The sequence below is a fragment of the Apteryx rowi genome, unplaced genomic scaffold (assembly GCF_003343035.1).
Source record: "Apteryx rowi isolate R43461 unplaced genomic scaffold, aptRow1 scaffold_42, whole genome shotgun sequence".
NCBI classification, from domain to species: domain Eukaryota; kingdom Metazoa; phylum Chordata; class Aves; order Apterygiformes; family Apterygidae; genus Apteryx; species Apteryx rowi.
The window spans coordinates 1601650-1621367 of NW_020450665.1; the positions used below are offsets into that span (position 1 = coordinate 1601650).

At 36.6% G+C, this 19718-nt stretch overlaps 1 protein-coding gene across 1 annotated transcript in view; it reads right to left on the minus strand.

Annotated features, from left to right (window-relative positions):
• Positions 1–2893: 2893 nt before the first annotated feature.
• The window catches only part of ROBO2 (roundabout guidance receptor 2), a 427700-nt gene continuing 410875 nt past the window's right edge, over positions 2894–19718 (minus strand). The window contains exons 27-30 of the mRNA XM_026075995.1: positions 17302–17472; positions 9318–9578; positions 4638–4838; positions 2894–3578 (exon numbers count right to left, since the gene is read on the minus strand). Of these exons, the coding sequence (XP_025931780.1) occupies positions 3577–3578; positions 4638–4838; positions 9318–9578; positions 17302–17472 (635 nt within the window). The 3' untranslated portion in view covers positions 2894–3576. The remainder of the gene's footprint in view (positions 3579–4637; positions 4839–9317; positions 9579–17301; positions 17473–19718) is intronic.

Genomic DNA, 19718 nt, shown 5'->3' on the forward strand with positions numbered 1-19718 from the left:
CCAGAAGATACTCAAAAGATTAACTGACTTTGATCAGGACTGGAGAGATATTAAATAACAAAAAATAAATGTCTGTTGCTTGCATCACTGAAATGGCTGCCCATACAGCAATACACCACTGAAGCACATGTGACAGTTTACTATTTCATCCTTTAGCCCTCCTGCATTTAAAATTGAGTATATATTCAGTGCAAAATTGAGAAAAATTGACCTAGGATCTATCTATACATCCCAGGGATATTCTTTACTGGGCTGGCTGTAGCTCCACCARTGCAAAACCCCAGTTCAAAAGGTTGAAACCCACTGAACACAGGATTTTTACAGGTGCACTACTTTATAGGTTTTAAGCTAAGTAAGCCATGCACTTGCAGTCCTTTCCATACATTGATATAGCACAACTATAAAAGGAGGAGGTATCACTAGAATAGCTGTATCAGTGTAATTACATTGGTACAACTATTTCCAATATAGAGAGGACCTTAAACAGAAATCCCTATGACAGGCAATGTTTACCACTGGCCTATTTATAAGATAGCTATCAGTTTAGTTCAAAAACCAGGGTATAAAATGATCCTTGTTACCTGTAAGTGGACAGTGATGATTATAGCTCAGTCTATGTTATTATTGCCTGATTGTTCCCAGTTTACATTAGGTTACACTTTTCACATATTGACTCCTTACTCAAGGGCTTTTAACATAGATTTGAAATGTGAATATGTTTTATTTTTCCCCAGTAAATATACAATACACACTTCAACAGTACTATTAACCAACTTTTTATGCCAATTAAACTTTGCTGCACTAACAATACCAATGAAACACATTAAGAGGTCATACTTTTCCGTGAACAAACTGTAGCCCATAAACAGTTTTTTAAAAAAAAACAAATTAGAAAACAATTCTAAGTGCCGCCACAACATCCCTTTTCTTTAAACACATTATTCACAATAAATGTTTTCCATTTTTTTTAAAAAAAAAGAATACTTCTTTTAAAATAGTAAATTAAATGGCATTTTAAAAAATATGTACTGTGGTTCATTGGAAGTACACTGTATAGAAAAGAGAGAGAGAAAAAAAGGAGAGACATCACCTGTAAGATAATGGAGACACTTTGCGATACACAACAACACCTTATGTAATATTGTAAGCAAATTATTAATGAACAAAAATGTACAGAAGCAGATGGACAAGTTAGTGAATATCATGGTACTGCACAGCTTTAATACTGACACACACTTACTTTCCAGTGGAAGAGATAAAACACATATTTGAAAGTAATTGGGACGGTTTTGTCAACTTCTAATGATACTGAATTTTAGACTATAGTGAGTAAGGTGTTCCACCAAAGCTCAGCACAAGCTTTCAAATTAAAAGAAAAAGAATCTACTGGTGACTTAGTTAAACATTTTCCAGAGAATTCTATTTGAATCAGACCCTGAATAATTTTCTCTTCATATGATAATACCAAAATAAAAAACATATATATATATATACACACATACACATATATATGTATATATATGATGCCTTCTTTATCTTGCTTGAACATTTTTGCACATTTTCAAGTAATGGTTTTAACTATTAAGATTTAACAAGCAGGAAAATTACATGTATTCATTGGTCACATATATAAACAAATTCATACATCTTTTCTTGACTTTTTGGTTTGTCACCTGCTAAATAACAATCTTGACTTTCAGGAAGTTAACTAGCATATTCTGATATTCAGTAGTGCTGAGTTATAGACAATGGCTGTAGTGTTTTATCTTATCATGGAACAAACTAATGAAATGAAAAGCAACACATATTTAGCATTGTAATTTACTTTTCTAAGATTCTGCCATTACCAAAAGTGTTCTTAATACTGGTGAGCTCCAAGGCAATATATAAAACAACATAGACTGGTTATATGAAAAGGGTATTCAAATGAAAACTTGTGTTCGTGGTCAGATAATTAACAGAAATAAGCTGTAGGTTGCAATATTTAAATTAAGCATCAAATGAGTGGGCTATCCACATATATTATTCTACAAAATTTTTGACAGTTTACTCATTGGGATTTGGGAGATACAGAAGATCTGGACAAAATCATGAAAACTAATGATGAGACAGGATGCTGTTACTAATGTCCACTTACAGAGTTTGGTTTATTCAAAAACTTTATAAACATGCGCTATTTCCTCATTATAGTAGGGTTTAAAGCCACTCACTAAAAAACAGGTCAAAAATTTTCTTTGTTTGTATCCAATTTTTTGGATGTATTGCATTGCAAGAAATGTACTTAATGCAAACTGAAAATAATTTGACCATTGCTTTCCTTTCAAACACTAAACATTTTACTACAAATTTAGTGGATTCAACTTCAGCTCTTGCAGACTTCAGGTAACAGAACACAAAAGTTTGTCGAGACTCATCAAAACAATGTCATGAATTTCAGTGGTGCAGCTCTATCCTCTATTGTACTGTACATGTATTGGAAAGACGAAATACGATACTCTGACATATTTCATTTTTTTGGAAGCAGCCTGAATATGTCTTAATAATAAATTGCATCCTTAACTACTTACTAGGTATTCCTTGAGTTTATATTGTTTGTTTCTCCTGGGAGATCTCTGTCTCATATTTGGGGTTGGAGAAATTAATTAATTATAGTAATTCTTTCAAAACTGCAGTGTAAAAACAGCTTTAGTGAAACACCTTAATTTCTTTTGTTTGTAGTAAGGTTTGTTTTTCTTCCCCTTTACTCAATGGCATTGGATGGTTAAAAACAGATACTAAGAGTTGAGAAGCTTATCATTCTAGTGAAAGGGTCGAGGTCATCTTATGCTGCCTTTTATTTTCATATTCACTCTTTAAACCCACACTTCCAACTTCTGACCCCTTCTTAAATAGGAAGAACAACCATGTCATTTGCTTTTAAAAGATTTAAGTCTATCTCTGATGTCTTCATGGACATCAGTTTTGCCTGTCACTTTCATTTCTACACCCCAATGGAAAACCACCTAATATACTCTGTTGCATCCAGCATTATCTGAAGTAGCTTACAGTACATAAACGTTCTTCACACATTCAGTCTCTTTTTTTTCTTCATGTCATGAGGAGTAGAGTTTTGTGCTTATCACCAAATAAAATTGCAGTGCAAACTTTAAACATAAAAGTTACACAATTAAAAGTTAATATATGGCACCACAGCCTATTAATTCACATATAGTACAACAGACCAATAAAAACAGACATGAATATGAACATAGCTAAAAAGAAGGTGAGCTTGCATAGCAATGCAACAAAAGAAATTATATACAGAAGGAAATCCTTTTCATCCTGGAGGGTGATTTTTTTTTTCTTTTTTATATACTCCTGGCAAGGAATAGTTTAAGGTGGATGGTGTATTAAAGAGAAGAACACAAGTAAAGTATCTGTGGGATATGTGTGGCTGTGTGTCTTTACATTGCATTTACAGTTCTTTTAATAGTACATAAATAAAGAAAATGTTCATTGCACTGTTTAGTGTCATCACTTCCATGAGTTCAGACCTGATGGTCCATCAGAGCAGCTTGCAATGTGTCTTCTCAACTACTCTATAAAGAGAAATAGAGAGAGAGAGAGAAACAGGTTGTAATAAGGATAAAAGAAAACAAAACAAAGCCTATGGCAATATTACTGCAGCACATTAGGAATATGCAATAGGTTGGGGGAAGGAAGTTAATTGTTTCTAAGATGAAAAGTGATGGATCATAAAATTCAGCACTTACCAACATCATATCTGAGATAGCACAGTTTGGGGTTTGTGGACCAATAGCTCTCTGACAAGCTACTAGGAGGTAACTGTAGGTAGATAATGAAGGTTTGACTACAGCAAATATGAGGCAGACATGCCAACTGCCACATGGTTTTTACTAGTAAACTTAACAGGATGCCTGAGCTAGCTATGATGTTGGTGCACTACTACAAGCAGTAGAGTCAAACCTTTTGATACCTAGTACTACTGTCACGTATGCGGTATTAACATGGTTTTATACAAGGTTTAGCAGACACTGAGTGATAATGGAAAGCAGTTTGGAAACTAGTTCCTCTGACCTGGGGAATCTGAGGAAAATGTTGGGATATGCAACTGAGAAACTGGGCTATACAGTTGAGAAAGAGGTCCCCACTCTGAGGTCAAAAAGAAGGGACACTGCTGGAAGAGCAACAGAATGTTAGGAAAAGGTGTTATAAGCTTACTAATGTGACCATCAGATTCAGCACCCTTTTTTATTCACTCCTCTGAGACCATCACCAATGGCATTGCCAAGCCAAGAACATTACACTACCAAGAAAATTCTAAAACACCAGGATTCTTTTCAATTTTCCTAATGTTTCCATTTTCATTAGTCTTACATACTTAAAGATGTACTATGTAGATGGCCTTGGCATGGCTTACACAGATCTGAATTGTTCCAGACCCAAGAACAGATGAACTTCATTTGTTTGTCATCACAGGAAAAAGACCTCAGAAGTCAAAAAGACTTGGGTAAAACTTTACATGATTATCACATTGAACTTTCTCCTCTCTAGAGTTCACTCCCTGCGTACTCAATCTATGATTTGTCCCTTTTTGTCTATTTSAGAGTTTGAACTGTAGCTAGAGATAAACTTACATAATTCACCAGTAAACTGTCCTTGACTGTTTGATCCCACATAGCCTACATCAAGAAGGTCACTGGCATTGCGTTGGTGACCTCCTCTCAAGACTTCACCTTTTCTAGGTCCAGTCGATCCCTTAGAAGAAGCTGTTCCTGAAGAGCTGTGGCCACCAGGGGATGGGAAGCTGGGTTTACTATAAGGTACCAGTGCCTCTTCTAGAAAAACAAAGCAGAACAAAATGAATACAATAGGAATAAAAAAGCTATCCTGATGTGGACCTCGTACTCATTCCTTGCCTTCAGATATGTCTCTCTTGTTTTTCTTTATAGCATGGCAAATATACCTAAGAAAAAACACATCTCTATGCTGTATTCCACAGTTAAAGAAACCAGCATGAACTTAATCTTGCTTTTATGTAAACTCATAAGTTAGTTTGCATTAATTATAAAAAATCTAGATTCATTATGAAGTAATAGATCATGAGTCATAGATTGTTTAATAAAAATAGCTGCACATACAATTTCCAGAACAATGCAGCTATGATTAGATTTTTGCTTCAAGCCCACATGAATGTGCTTTTCCTTTTCTTTAGCTTAAATTATGGTAACATTACCTCAATCAATTTGGATAAAGAACTACAATATCAGCTAATTTAATTAGCTTCCAGCAGCTCAGTAATATCTAAGGATGTGAAGAACACTGAAGATTTTTTTAACTGGTTGTGAATTACATTGGCAAATCGTATATTATACATAGTATTAGTAGCTGTAATATTTGCGGTGAGTAAATCTTCCTACAGTTTGTTTCATCTTCAATTATGAGCAAAAGGCTTACTCTTGCTCACTTTGCCTCTTTCTTTGTGAAGACCTGTAATAATGAGGTGCTTGTGAGTTCAGGATTAATACCTAATAAACCATAGGTCCGTGCATATTCATATAGCATCAAGTAAAGCAAGACATCACATCTGATTAGAGTTTCTAGGAGATTTTGTTGTAATAACACTAACCTAAGAAGCAAACAGCAGCACTGATTTAACACTGGAATAGAAGCACTATTTTATTTCTTGGCTGTGTATGATCCACTTTTGCTATCTTGCAGTCTGAGGAAGGAAACATTGCTAAATATAGTTTGATTCAAGAAAGAATATAAGCACACACTTAACCTTAAACACAAGAATTGCCCCTTCTGAAATCAGTGGCATATCTCCTGCTTGAATCTTATATTTTTTAAAGAAGATATGGGCTGAAAGTGTTTTTTATTTTGTTTTTCCCAATGTCTTCATTCTTAATCAATCTGCTGAGGAGAAACATATCTTCTGTGATAGAGGGCAGGAACACATAAGGAAAAGTAGGTGGGGATGGTTGGAAAGAAAGAGGAGATCAGAATGTTTTTACTCACAATCTCAAAGCCTTTGCCATGGCTGTAGCAGACGCAGGGGCACAATTAACTTAGGGAAAAGCTAAATGAGAACAAATAAATGGAGGAAACCTAGGATTTCATTGTTAATTTCTACTTCCACAAGTGAGTAGGACATGGGAATTCCCCTTCTGATCTCCTGTTGAACAGAATCCTTTTGTAAGGTAAATCTATTAGAAGGAGGGGAGACAGCTGACTTCTTTCTCTCCAAAGTATCTCCCTGTGGCACTGGCAAAGGACTAGAATGTTTGCACTGCAGAATATAAGGACATTATCAGTATTTTGTGCTATGACTGCGCTGTCCTTGCTGAAATGTAAATAAATGCGTAAAAGACATATTCAAATGGCGTTTAACAGTGAAAACCTTCTAAATCATGTTACTTGCTCTTTATATAACAACCCCTAACAATAGAATCAGATGCAAACCTGTTTTCCAAAGGCTGGCTGAAATATGGAACAGCTTGCATTAAGGCAGCAATAAAGCAAACAGCATAAATCAGTTTAGCAGAAAGCTGGATACATTTTTAGAAGATGGAAAGAAAAGTCACTAGCATTGCAAAAGAGTTTGAAGATGACATATATGGTCAACTGATTTGTTTTTCTAGTTTGTGGACTCAGGATAAGGCCTCCTTCGGGTTCAATGAAATATTGAGAAAAAACAACCATGAATAAATATAAAGTGCATTATCATTATAGAGCATATGGTGTGTTAAATTATCTGATGTGTCCTCAGCAATAAATGCAATCCATAAAATAACCAATGGTGACATAAAATAAGAGTTAAGTTTTCCATAGCATTCTAACACATGAAAGGTAGGTTTCTAAAGTCCTTAGAATAGGCTCATGTTTTTTAAACAACATACATTGTTTGTATCAAAACAGTGCCTCATAGGCCCGTCCTGCAAAGAATATGGGGAGGCTCTGCCAATGCCATTCTCTTTGAAAGACTGAGCTTTTAATTCGAAGATATAAATCTAGCCTCTGCAAAATCAGGGTATATGTGTGTAATACGATGTTTCTGTACCTCATAAGATAAGCAAAAGGCTTTTAATGTTATTTTAAGACTATTGTAACTTGATATAGCACTACTTTCTTTAGAGGAGTAGCTGAGACTGTCACATCTGATGTGTTACGACTGTGCATCTGCAATGAAGCCTTTAGTAGGAATTTGGTGATCTTGTCTTTACCGAAAACAATCAATCAATCAGCGGTAACAGTTTCCAGCATTAAATGTTTTTATTCTGTTCACCTTCAAACCAAAGGTCTTGCTTTCAAAATTTCACTCACAGCTTAGTGATGTCTGAATGAAACCACCTAAACTGCAAAGTAATTATTTTCTGGAAGCTGATAGTTAATAATGACTCCTTTTGGAAACATCTGAAAACGGTCTAAACCAGAGAATAGACCTCCAGAGTTCTTTGTTGATAACAAAGGAAAAGGAGAAGGGAAGATGCACAATTAATATTATTAAAAACAAAATTTAATCATAGAAACAAGCGTCCCACACAAAAGTAGCCTTTTTAAAATCTACCAGAGAAAAGAATACAGAGCAAGAAAGCTGTAGTGGAAGAAGCTGGCATAAGAAACACATACAAAATATGAAGCTCTGGCATACCTTGAACATAAACTTTATGAATACCTTCAAAACAGGGGAAAAACTGATATCTCCTAAAGCAATCCTCAGTCATGCATAACAGATATGGAATTGCCTTGGCCATCCTGAATTTGACAAGATCAAGATATCTGCAATCACTCCAGCTCTAAGTCCAGTGCTCAGATAGGGCAATGGAAGTGTCAAGATCAAATCCTTTTTATTTAGGGACACATAAATGCAAGTCATGCAGTATGGGAATTTTACTACTGTATACTCTCTATATTACACAATAACTGATGACTTGTAACTGTACACTTACAAAGTGGAGGAAGAGGAGGAGATTTCTTGTTAGCAAGGTCAGAGAAGCACTCTTAATCTTACTTTAAAAAGAAATGAGATACAAACAGTATGTTTGTGCTATTCTGTAAAAGTTTGTACATCTTCTGCATGGTACTTAAAATTGCCATTACACTAAGCAGTATGAATTTCACATGCTAATACTGTTTTTAAACTGTGATTTAACATCATAATTTAACAACACGACAGCCATTCATTTGTTTATACAGCTGAAAGATTAGAAGTTTTTAATGGTACCATTATTATGTTTAAAAATATGGATATTTACAATATTTACATTTTAAATATGTGCAGCAATATTTACTTGGAGGAATTTATTCACAAATCCTACCTCCATGACAGGTTTGCCTGTACCACTGTTTTTCTTAGAATGTCACTGATATTAGTGTGTTAGGCTGACTAGGAGAATTAGTATTAGAATAAAATTAGGAAAACGATGAATAATGTGAGTACCTCTAGTGTCATCGTGTGAGCTAAATACATACTTGAAGAAGCAGCCCTGGAGACATCTGTATGTATTGTGTAATCTTTTTTTACCTTCTTTGGGTAATTGTCCTCTTGTGTCACTCTGTTTAATCAGCATAGGATAATGTGTGATTAGTGGGTTAAAGAAAATACCCTAGTAAGGGGACCTGAAACAGAAGCTTTTACTTGAGGTCAGGCTGAGAGAAGGAATCTGCAAATGTTGTAGGGCTACAACTCCAGTTCAGCATCACCTCCTTTACATGTTTTTACAGACTTGAAATCCATTTAGAAGAGAAAGTCAGCACTCAGCAATGAGCAGGTCCTGTATGAAAGGGAAAGCCTGTACTGTCATCTTCCTAGGCCTAAGAGATGAATTACTTTGTCATATCTTTGCAAAGGAGAAAATGGTGTTATAAATACAGCTAGAAGGAATGTCAGTAGCTCAGAAGGATCAGCCTACTTGCAGACGTGCAAAAATAACTACTGTCAATTTAGATACAGGTTGAAGAACTAGAAATATGGCCCTATATGTATAAATAAATAGAAAATACTTAAAAATCTGTTTCTGCTTCCTTGCCTGCCAAAAACCGCTCCTGTTTTTTCTGCTGCTATGCTTGACAATATTATTAATTTCCAAAACACTGTAATTAGGTGTTAATGAGATTTCGTTGTTGCAGGAGGGAAAGAACTTGGATCACAAGCTTTCATTTCACTTGTGTCTTTCTATTTTCTAGCATAAGCCTCAACAATACTGGAACATATGGATTTAAGGCGATCTTAGACTCCTGCGAGTTAGATAAATCTCTAGCCGAAAAGTTTCAAGAAGCTGTCTATATTGCCTTAACTGGTGCAGCACACACACCTGATCCGAACGCTTGTTTGTGTTGGGCTTTCCTTATATCTTCTGGCCGTTCTGTAGAGCTTATCCATTCCTGGGTTTGTCGCTGCCACTCTAATGATGTTCTAGCTTGACGATCCAATGAGCTCTTTGTTTCATCTATGTTCGATGTTTGCTGCCTCTCAAGAGAGCTTCCTTTCCTCTCTGCCGAGCCTCCACGTTGGCCAGGGCCTATTTGCTGCCTTAAACCCTGACCAGGGGGCGGGTCGGGTGGTGGTGGAAGATCTAAAAAACGTGAATAAGATTTAGATGAACTAATATTTCATTGAAACAGAAGTTCTATTTGATGCTGTAAAAAAAAAAAAAAAAAAAAACTTGCAAATGGCACGAGTCACTTTATTTGAAGATTTAAAAAGAGGAAATTTCATGTTAGTCAGAAATGTCCATTTACCTTCCACTATTTTTTTACTCAAGTTACTGTGTTCCTAGTTCTTTCAAACTTCCATAAAAAATCAATAGAATCTGAGCCCTGACTTAGTTTCTAAGCATGGGATTTATTTTCTGTGGGGTATAGTCTACCTGGATCTTTCAGTATCAGCAAGCAATTAAGAAAGGCTACAAAAAATAGATCTGTTACAGCTGACAGTGTAACTTCCCCAATCGTATTGGAGTTTGTTTCTTCACCTCCATTTTTGAGCTTCATTTTCAGCTGGAGGCTTACATTCAAAATCTAAATGTACAAACTAAGCAAAATGTATTGAATTTCACAAAATTTTGGGGAAAAAAAGAATTATTCACAAACCCTACTGTCATTGAAAAAGCATCAACATGTCTCTGCAAAAGGTATGCTTAAATGGAGCCACCAAACACGGAATGAACATTTCGTGCAAGTACATTTCAACGTTCAGTCATAACCTATAACCTTCACAGACAAAAAGATGACCACTCTTAAGTTTAGCATTCTTGCAAATATATCCAATCAAAATGCAATTTCAGCCATACACTGAAAGACACTTGCCTGTCTTTCTAATAACGCTTGTCCATTTTGAGTTTATAACTTTGACCACTAAGATGCTTGTAGAATTGAAGACCAAACACAAATTACATTTGTGTTGGCAAAAGTACTTTCTGTTCATTAGTCAGTGTCCCAAGATAATTAGAGAATCTGGATAATTATAATTCTAAATGTAAAATTTCCATGTAAACTATACAATAGACTAGTAATAGTCCAGAAAAGCTATGTGCCTCAGATTATATAAAACAAAACCAGAAAACAGAAGGGTTTTTGGCATTCTAATGAAAACTCTCCCATAAAGCCTACCTGTTTTGTATGTAGAACACTTGTCCAATTCTGTATTTGGGAATACTAGGGAGGTCAGACAGATGCAGGGGGGAAACAATCATAGCCCAAATAAATCAGTGCAGCCCTGCTAAATTCACTAAAGCTACAGCAGTTCACACTAGATAGTCTATCGTGCTTTTTAGTCTTTTGCACCTTACAGTACTGTGAACATTTGTCAAGGAATTTGACTTGGCTCAATAAAAAGGCATGGAAAAGTAAATCTCTGCTTTAAAGGCCTTCAGAAATGCCTGATGTTCTAGTGAGACATTCTGTATATCGGTGAGGACTATTTTAAAGGCTGTAATTCAACTTTATATGCTCTTGTTAGAGATGACACTTGCATCCCTGACTTTTGAGGAAGTAACACTCCCAAAGTTGTTGACAGGTCATCCCAGTCAATATTAGCTCATATAGTAATATGAGAACTTGTGGGTTATTAGTGTCTAAAGGGGAAGAAGTTGTATCTGATGGTGCTACTGTACCTTTGCTCAGAGCCGAGTAAGCCAAAGTGCTATACCCCAGAATAAGGTATCTAGTATCTATCCTCTGGCTAGAACAACCTTATAATAATCTGCCAGTGAGCTTGGTGCATGTTTTATGTTCAGCACTAATTTATTTGGGAAATTTTTAGTTATAGATGTGATGTTTCATGCCAATGACTATGCTTGAGTTACTGTAGGTGGAAGCAGGAGAGCATGGGAGCTTGCCAATGTTAAAATTGCTTTATAGCTTTGGCTTCCAAAATGGCATTTCTTGTAATTGATTTTATTGTGATCATAACCGGTTAAAGTACAGAACCACAACACTGGCATCTGCTTATGCAATCTGAAATAGAGATTACTGAAGCTGTGATTTATAAGCACTTTTGGGACATACGTTGAATTAGATAAACACAGTCATAACAAAATCTGACAACGCAATTTTCAAAGACAGAATATCTACAGTTTAATATGAAAAAAATTTAAGAATAATACAATGTTGCTTTAAATGTGCAGTGGATAGTATCACACCAAAAAAGTGCTAAATTGGTTGCAATATTAAACTTTATTGCATATAGTACCCTTCTTCTGAACATCTTATTGTAGTTTAATAGTTGTCAATTAGGCACTGAGAAATAAAGAAGGTTTGTACTTAAACCATACTGAGTATTCTAACGCTAGTTACAACAACTTATGTTGTTGATCAGCTGTTAACCTAGCTATTGCTTTTCTCTCTCTGTAAAACGGGCATAATAATTGCCTGATGCATAGAAGTGAAATGAAAATCGATGTTTGGAAAGGTCTTTGGGTGTTTTAGACCTGTGGATGATATAAGCTAGTTGAAACAAAAAATAAAAGTTATTTTCTGATGAAGCTTCAGACATTTCTAGGAAAATTACAGGCACTACAGAATTCATGTAAACTGGCTCCAGTGCGAGTACGGATTTACTGAACTGTGTTAGATATGTCTGAAGATATCTGTAAGGATCTCTTACTACTTCCAGACAACCATCACCTGACTAAACCACTTGCTTTTTCACCTTCTTACTCAGGCTTGATTGTCACAGTAACACCTAACTTTCATGTTTAATAAAAGAAGCTGGAAGAAGCTTTATTTAGCAATGTGGCTTTTTATTTGCTCTACAACTTAAATCTTCTAGTGCCTATCTGCCTCAGGCAAATTGCTAAATACACTCTGCTATCTTGCCTGGGCATACACAGAGACCCTGTGCATATGCAGTCATGATGAGTTTCCTCCTCTACTGCCACAGAGAAGAGTCTTGCCTTTCCTCACCTCTCCACTCGCTTTCCAGCCAAACATGTTTATATGAGTGTGCATGTGTCTAAACACATGCTTGTGAGTATGCACATGCATGATGCCTAATGGCTGGGATTTTGGCTGCTAGCAAAAGATAACAGAGATCTGAGAAGTTAATAGTCTCAGTTCCTAACAGGCAGACTTATTACCTCATGGAGTGAGCCAATTCCTTCCATATTGTCAATCACTTCAGGGAAATTTGTAGTCTAGAAATTTAGGGACTTCAGTAGGATTTTCAGCAAAGATGCCCAGAGTGGTATCACTGGTTACTGCTGTGCTTCCATCTAAAAATGGCATTTGTTTTCCATGTGCCAGGTAAAACACTGGAAAGCCATATCCAGCTAGTAACTTACTAGTTTAGTGGGATGCCATCCAAACTACCACTTGCAGCCTCTCATGGCAGGATTATTAAATTTGCAAGCCAATTCATAATTGTATTGGTGGGGTAGTGATGGTCTTATTGATTTAATAACTGAGGGATTGTGATTGAGAAGCTGTGGGACATCGAAGTACCCGATCAGAGGCAGATGGAAATCTGGACTGGGATTACGCCTATCTTCCTTTAGAAGACAGAGTATTGGCCATATCATTCAGTCACCAGTCAAGCCCGGGTGTAGCCTCTCATTATTAACTGGAAAAAGCGCCAACTTACAGCACCAAGAAGTATTACGGACACTCTTTTCTGCCTGTGCTAGTCATCCATTTTCCCAGGGGTGATAATTACTGTTACACTTAATAAGCCCCTGAACCATTTTCTAGCATCTTCTCTACAGTGATCTGTCTTAGCAAAAATTGATATGTAATACACGATAGCAAGTCCAGTGGCAAAGCTAACAGAAATCTTACTCTCCTTTTTAACCCCTACCATACTGCCCCTCTGACTCCTCTTTGTTTTTTTTAAACATCATGCTAATCTAAAGGAGAGCATTTAACTTCAGTAAAGCAGTTACCATACTACTGTGGATACTGTGTATTCCATTGTTTTGCAGTTTGTGAATATATTAATTTCAAGAAAACAAATTACTCCTTGAGCACTAGAACTAAAAACCACACATTTGTGTGTTAAGGTTGACTGTGAGCTCTGAATGAATGTTTTCCATCATTTGAGGGATTCATATGGTATCTTTCCTCTGTGGATTTTCTGTTGTCCCCACAGCCTTTTCATCAGAAGATGTACAATGCTTCTTTCTCTCTGTCCTTCTCACAAAACTTTTAGCAGCCAAATTACCTTTGAGATTTCTGTGCCCTGTGAAGTATTGTTAAAAAATTATGGGATGAGTTGAAACAGGGCAGAGACAGACAAATCAATAAGCAAATATAAAAGCTTAATTTCCTTAAAAAGTCAAGTTAAATATGTAACTAACAACTAAATTTAACATTCTAAGTAATTAATTTAGCATATTACTGTTCCCAAATGAATCCTCAGATGACATGGTGTCATACAACTGTCGGTAAACTCAAACTGTAAGGTCAAATGACAAACTCATAATATAAAGATGGCCAAAATAAGAAAACCGGATATGTCAGAGTGTCATTGTCTGATTACTAGCTTATCTGACAACAAAGGGGACTTTGATCACAGCATCACATGAGAGAAGGGAATGTAAAATTTACAAAAGAAGACTATCTCTCCAGTCCTTTTAGGACGGGGAAGTTAAGAATCAACATGTACAGGAAGAAAAATATGAAGGTTCAATCTAGAGTCAATTTCTAGAGGACTCTGAACTGCAACCAAAGAAAATACAGAAGTAGACTTTTAGGGGGGGCTATTTGTGTGGATTGCTGTCCAAAGTAAGCATGTCATTTTATCTTTATATGTTTACATAGTCTGTGATCTCTGTGCTATGCATTTTAGTCATTACACTTCTTTGGACCTTTTGCACTGTCCCACTTGGTCATGGTTAGTAAGGAGGAAGCACTCAGGAAGTGTGTCAGAAAGGGCACAGAAAGGACTCCAGTTCACATAGTCAATGAAAGTTTAAAACAGCAGATGTCAAGCATGTGATGAACTTAAACACAGAATGCTAGGACTCACTGAATACTCATCCAGCTTAGGAATTTGAAGAAAACTGACAAACTGGATATGTTCTCACATGACAAATCCAAGAGGAGGCAATTGTATGGGACTGGATCGGTGAGATCTCAAAACCAGGAGAAAATTTACAGTGATGCTTCCCGCTGAACTCATTAAGTCCCAGGGCTGAATTGACTGGTCTGGATTAAGGCTCAGAAGAGCTGGATCTATCCCAGGTTCTCCTACTTGGTTTTTCTAATAGTAACTTAAGGATAGTGGTATTGTCTCTCACTGTAAAATGTTTAGAAAGTTACTGTTGAGAAAAGGTCAGTATTATTATTTAACTTTATGTGTTTCTGTCATAAGTTGGAGAATTCATGTCAACTTGAAAGCTCTTTGCAAAATTCCATGCAAAGCACCCAGTTACCTTTTTAAATTTCTGTATACCAGAGGTTACTAAATTCAGTTTGCTTACATACATACAGGTGGCAGCAGCAATCTCTAGCCTCCTTAATTGACAAATGTTCCTTTGCAAATTTATCTATGACTCAGACCTGCCTTTATACTTTAATGACTCATATTCAGTAATACTTGAAATGGAAAAACTGTAAAGTTTGTGTTTGTTTGTTTCTGTGGTAAGAGAAGATGGGAAAGGATCCTATATTATTTCAGGATGTTATCAATTTTTGGAACATAGAGAAAGTATTTTTAACTAAATTTGTAACAGACAAACACTAGGCTAAAGGTCTCCAAAAGCAGAGTACTATTACCATCTACGTCTGAGAGGCTGAATGGAATGATATATGATTGGTGCTCTGACTTAAATATATGAAAGAAACTCCTATAAGTTTAGTTCATTTTGAAGAGAAAATTAAAGACCATAGAAGATTCCTCTTTATAAACAAACCTTAAAAGCTGATCTCTATCACTTATTTAAGAAACTTCAAAATTTATAAAGGAGTCACTCCCTGAGGAGTCACAGTTCTATCTGTCTCATGATCTGAACCAGCTTCCCAATAGTTTTCTGGTACCAGCAGTATTATTAGACATTTCTATAGCAATAGTGCTCAAAAGCAGGAGGATTAAGGCCCCACTATACTGGATGCGGTATACACACACGTAGACACAAGTTGCGGCCCAAAAGGTTTATAGTTCAGGGTGACAGAATATGCCATGCAGAAGGATGGAATTAATGTAGGCACAGAAAGAATATATCCATCACTAAAAGCAATACCCACAATTTCTGCTTACTATTCCCGCAGATACCTCTGATCTGATCTGTCTACAACAGTTGTTGTAGGAGGGAGGCCTTTGGAATATACTCAGAAGCGGAGGGCATTAGTGTTTAAACCAATACAGATCTATATGAGTGGGCTCTGAGCTATTTGGAGCTCATTCCCGAAATAATATCATAGTGAAGGAGAGCTGTAGAGCATGAGATATAAAGATGACCTTTCTGGTGAAGAGCTTTGACTTCTGGAATCTATTTTCCATCTTTGTGGCCTGACAAACAGTGAATTTGTCAGAACATACTGCAAAATTGTATCTGTACTTCTGAAGAACATGACTGAGAAGAGAGTTTTAGTATTTTAGTGGTTATGGTCCAGCTTGTATGCTGTATATATATTTTATACATGCACCTAGAGTAATAAATAACACATTATAAACAAACCAAACGAAACGATATAGTCTCTTTCAATTCTATTTATAAGATAATAAAGGGATATAATTAATAAGATAATAAAGGGATTCTCAAGTAATTTTTACTAGAGTTCAGAGGATGTTTATACTAAAATCTAAAGTCAAATAAAATTTTTTATGCCTTTCCCATACCCTGGAAGATTCCTCAAGGTTTACTTATGATTATGAGACAAACAGTGCTATGAGAGATGCTGAAGCAGATAGAAAGATCTAGCTCTTGGGACTGCCCTGTCTTGAACACTGAAAGAGAGCAGCACGAGGAAAGTGATCACATGCCATCCGCACTGCATTAATGTTATCCTCTGTGGTTCCATTGATACTGTTTTTCTGTTTGTCTGCCTGTCCCCTCTAATCATTTCAACACTTAGAGTGGCCAGTTAGGAAATCAGAAGAAATGAGGGAGAGGTAGTAAGTCAGCCATCTTCCTATCCAGTCCTCCTCAAAGAGTAACAGGCAGCAACTGCATTTTTGGCCAAACTCAAGAGCGGGTGGACAAAGATAATGGAGGACTGAGCTCATCTTAGTGATTAGAATAGCAGAATAAATACACTTGAAATTTCCAGATAGGAAGCGGTGGTCAGAGAAAAGTGGAGATGTCAAAGAGAAAAACAAAGTCACTGTGGTCAGTGGATTTCAGGAATGAAGCGGCACTAACGAGACAGGAGGCAGAATCATGAGAAAAGCATAGCATGTGCTACTGTAACTACTGGGCAGCTGTCAAAAAGAGCATAAATCAAATGGAACATTGTGGGACTTGCTCTACATTTCTCCTTAGGACTTCATTGAATACTGCGACTGCTGTGTGGTGGCTACTTACATTTAATGTAAAACTGCTCAGAGGTCATTTTTTAATGTGAACTGAGGTGAAACAGCCATTTTTTGGTAAGATTTATATTGAGATCTGAGAAAACCTAAGAGATGCTAGCATGTCCAGATCTGAAACAAAGGTAGATTTCTTGAAGAATCACTTAACCAAGCTTCACACTGGAAGCATTACAGTATTGCTCACATGACAGCTTAGGGATTGCACTTCACCAAACCAATAATTCACTGTAACATACGTTCCTTAAAAGAACGCTTTCCGTTCTCCCATGCTGCACACCTGCTTGCTGCGATTTATCATCAGGGAGTGGACTTCACACCACAAAACTTACCATCTGTTATTCCCTCCCTACGATGAGGCAAGGGGGGTTGGTCCAGTCGGCCTCCCTTGTGTTTTTTAGTAGGCCTAGGTCTCTGACTCTGATTGACAGCTGCACTGGTGTTGCTGTCAGTAGAAAATGGACTGCTTGGCCGAGGTCTCTGAGAAGAAGGGTATGCTTTGCCTAAAAAAAGAGAAACCAAATGAAAAAACGTTATTGCCTTGAAATGGGCTGTTCTATGAATGTCTGTTCTGAAACACTAAATCTGTTCTAATTCTCAGAGGCAAGCAAGTGTCCCCTGGAGGTACCCAGTGATGACAATTGCTTTAGGATACATCACAATAAGCAAAGTGAGAAACCTGGCATTCTTTTGTCTTTAACTTTTGTAATTAAAATCATTCCATCTGTTGTGATAAAACTACTGCATGTCATATAACTCCTACCTGCTCTGTGTTCTGAACAGATGTGTCATAACAACTCCTCAGCCTTGCATAGGGAAGGAAAATAGTTCTGCAATCATATCAAATTTATTTCCTCATGGCTTCCACCTTCACATTTGTTAAGCCAGATTCTCATTTTAGGGGCTCCCATATGCATTGTATATCTGGAGTAACTCCAGTGAGATAAACATAAGTGATTTTGCAAGCTATGTAGCAGTGCAGGTTTGCATATTTAAGGGCTCCCTTCTCTAGAGGAAACAAAAATGGAGGTATATTTATTTGGTAAAATTTTCCAAATCATTTTGAGTGTTTTCATAGGTTAAAAAATATTGTATTCTGACCGAATGCATTCCTGAGAATTTTATTATATATCATTTGATCAAGCGATGTGATTTCTCTTTTAAAAAAATCTTTGATCCTATTCTATGGAGCAGATGATTAAAAGCATCACAGCAGGGACTGTATGAGCACAGTTTGGTTACTTCTTTCACTTCTTTTTATTCTGATATATTTGTTCAGCTAAATAACTTAACTAGGCTTGTTTGTTGTTTAATGATATTTGATGAAAACTCAATATCACAGTCTTTTACTTTCTTTTTTTTTCATCTATATGTCATCTTTACCAAGCATCTTAGGGATGTTAACACTTTAATTTGCTTAGATCTGATACATAAAATTCCTACTTGTTTTAAAACTATCCACAGTGAAAAGATTATAAGCTAACCAGAGCTGCTGCTTTTTCAGCACAGATATAGGGCCAAATGGTATAAGAGTTGACGGAAAGGGACAAAACGGCTGTTTGTTATTTTTCTGGTCACCAGACCCCGAGCTTGTCAAGAGCTGTTTTGTCTTCTGGTTAACTCAGAGCATGGTCCACACTGTTGTGACCTGTGTTTTCTAGTAAAACCTTTCAGAGAGCCAAAATTCTGGATATGGAGTGCTTGAGTACTGCACTGCTCTTAATGCATGATAATAGGTGCACTCACTTCCAACATGCCATCACATACAATCCAATCTGGATAAGTCTAATCGGGGGTTAATATGCTACCCACTATACTATTTGAAACGTCCTCAATGCAAAAAGAGAACAAGTGAAAAAATGTGGCCATAGACTCTTGAAAATGCTGTTAATGCATTAATGCATACATGTTAGAAACTTCTCAGTATTTCATTTCAGAATTTTTCTGTCTCTCTGAGGCTTGATCTTTTGTCTTCTTCTGACTGCTGTGCACCCTGAAGAGGACACTGCTCCTAGGTTAGCTTGTCTCCCAGCTGCATGTCATTGCCAGCTATTGCAGGTTAACACATTTGAACCACTCATGTGGACATTCCCTAATTCTCCTCTGTTGAAATAAGCCAAATTTAGCTTGAACAGTTCGAGTAGTATGCCGCTGCTAACCTGGCTCATTTTGGCTGAAATGGGTTACAGAACATCCACCCAAGCAGCTAAGTCTGGAGATGGGAGAAAGCAGGAAAGCTGGCAACATTAACCTCTATAGCTGGCACAGCTGCAGCCAAACAAAGACAAGTGATCAAGCCCTTGTTTCATAGATAAGGATAAAACAGCAGGTGAACACAGGCAAAATATTAAGGATTTCATTTAAAAATAAAAAAAGACCACTAATGCAAAAAAATTCAGAGACGAGCCTGAAATTCCATCCTAGCTCACACCATATTGCACAGATGTTTTGTAAAAATAAACACCTAATATGCAAGCGCAACTAGTGAGTGCAGGATGAAGATTCTTCACACTCACTGTCTTGACTAAAGAAATGTGATTCTTAATTCAGAACGCTGCTTTGAAAAGAAAAATATAAAGCCTAAACATTCTCTCTTTTATCCCTCCATGAAAATGAGGGCTAATAATAAATAGCACTGACCTGAATCAAACATGGGGCAAACAGATGATGTGCAGGCTCCCAAAATACATCTTTGAACGCACCTCAGATCTGCTTGCAGCATCTATCTTATTCTCATGTGCAGCCCTTC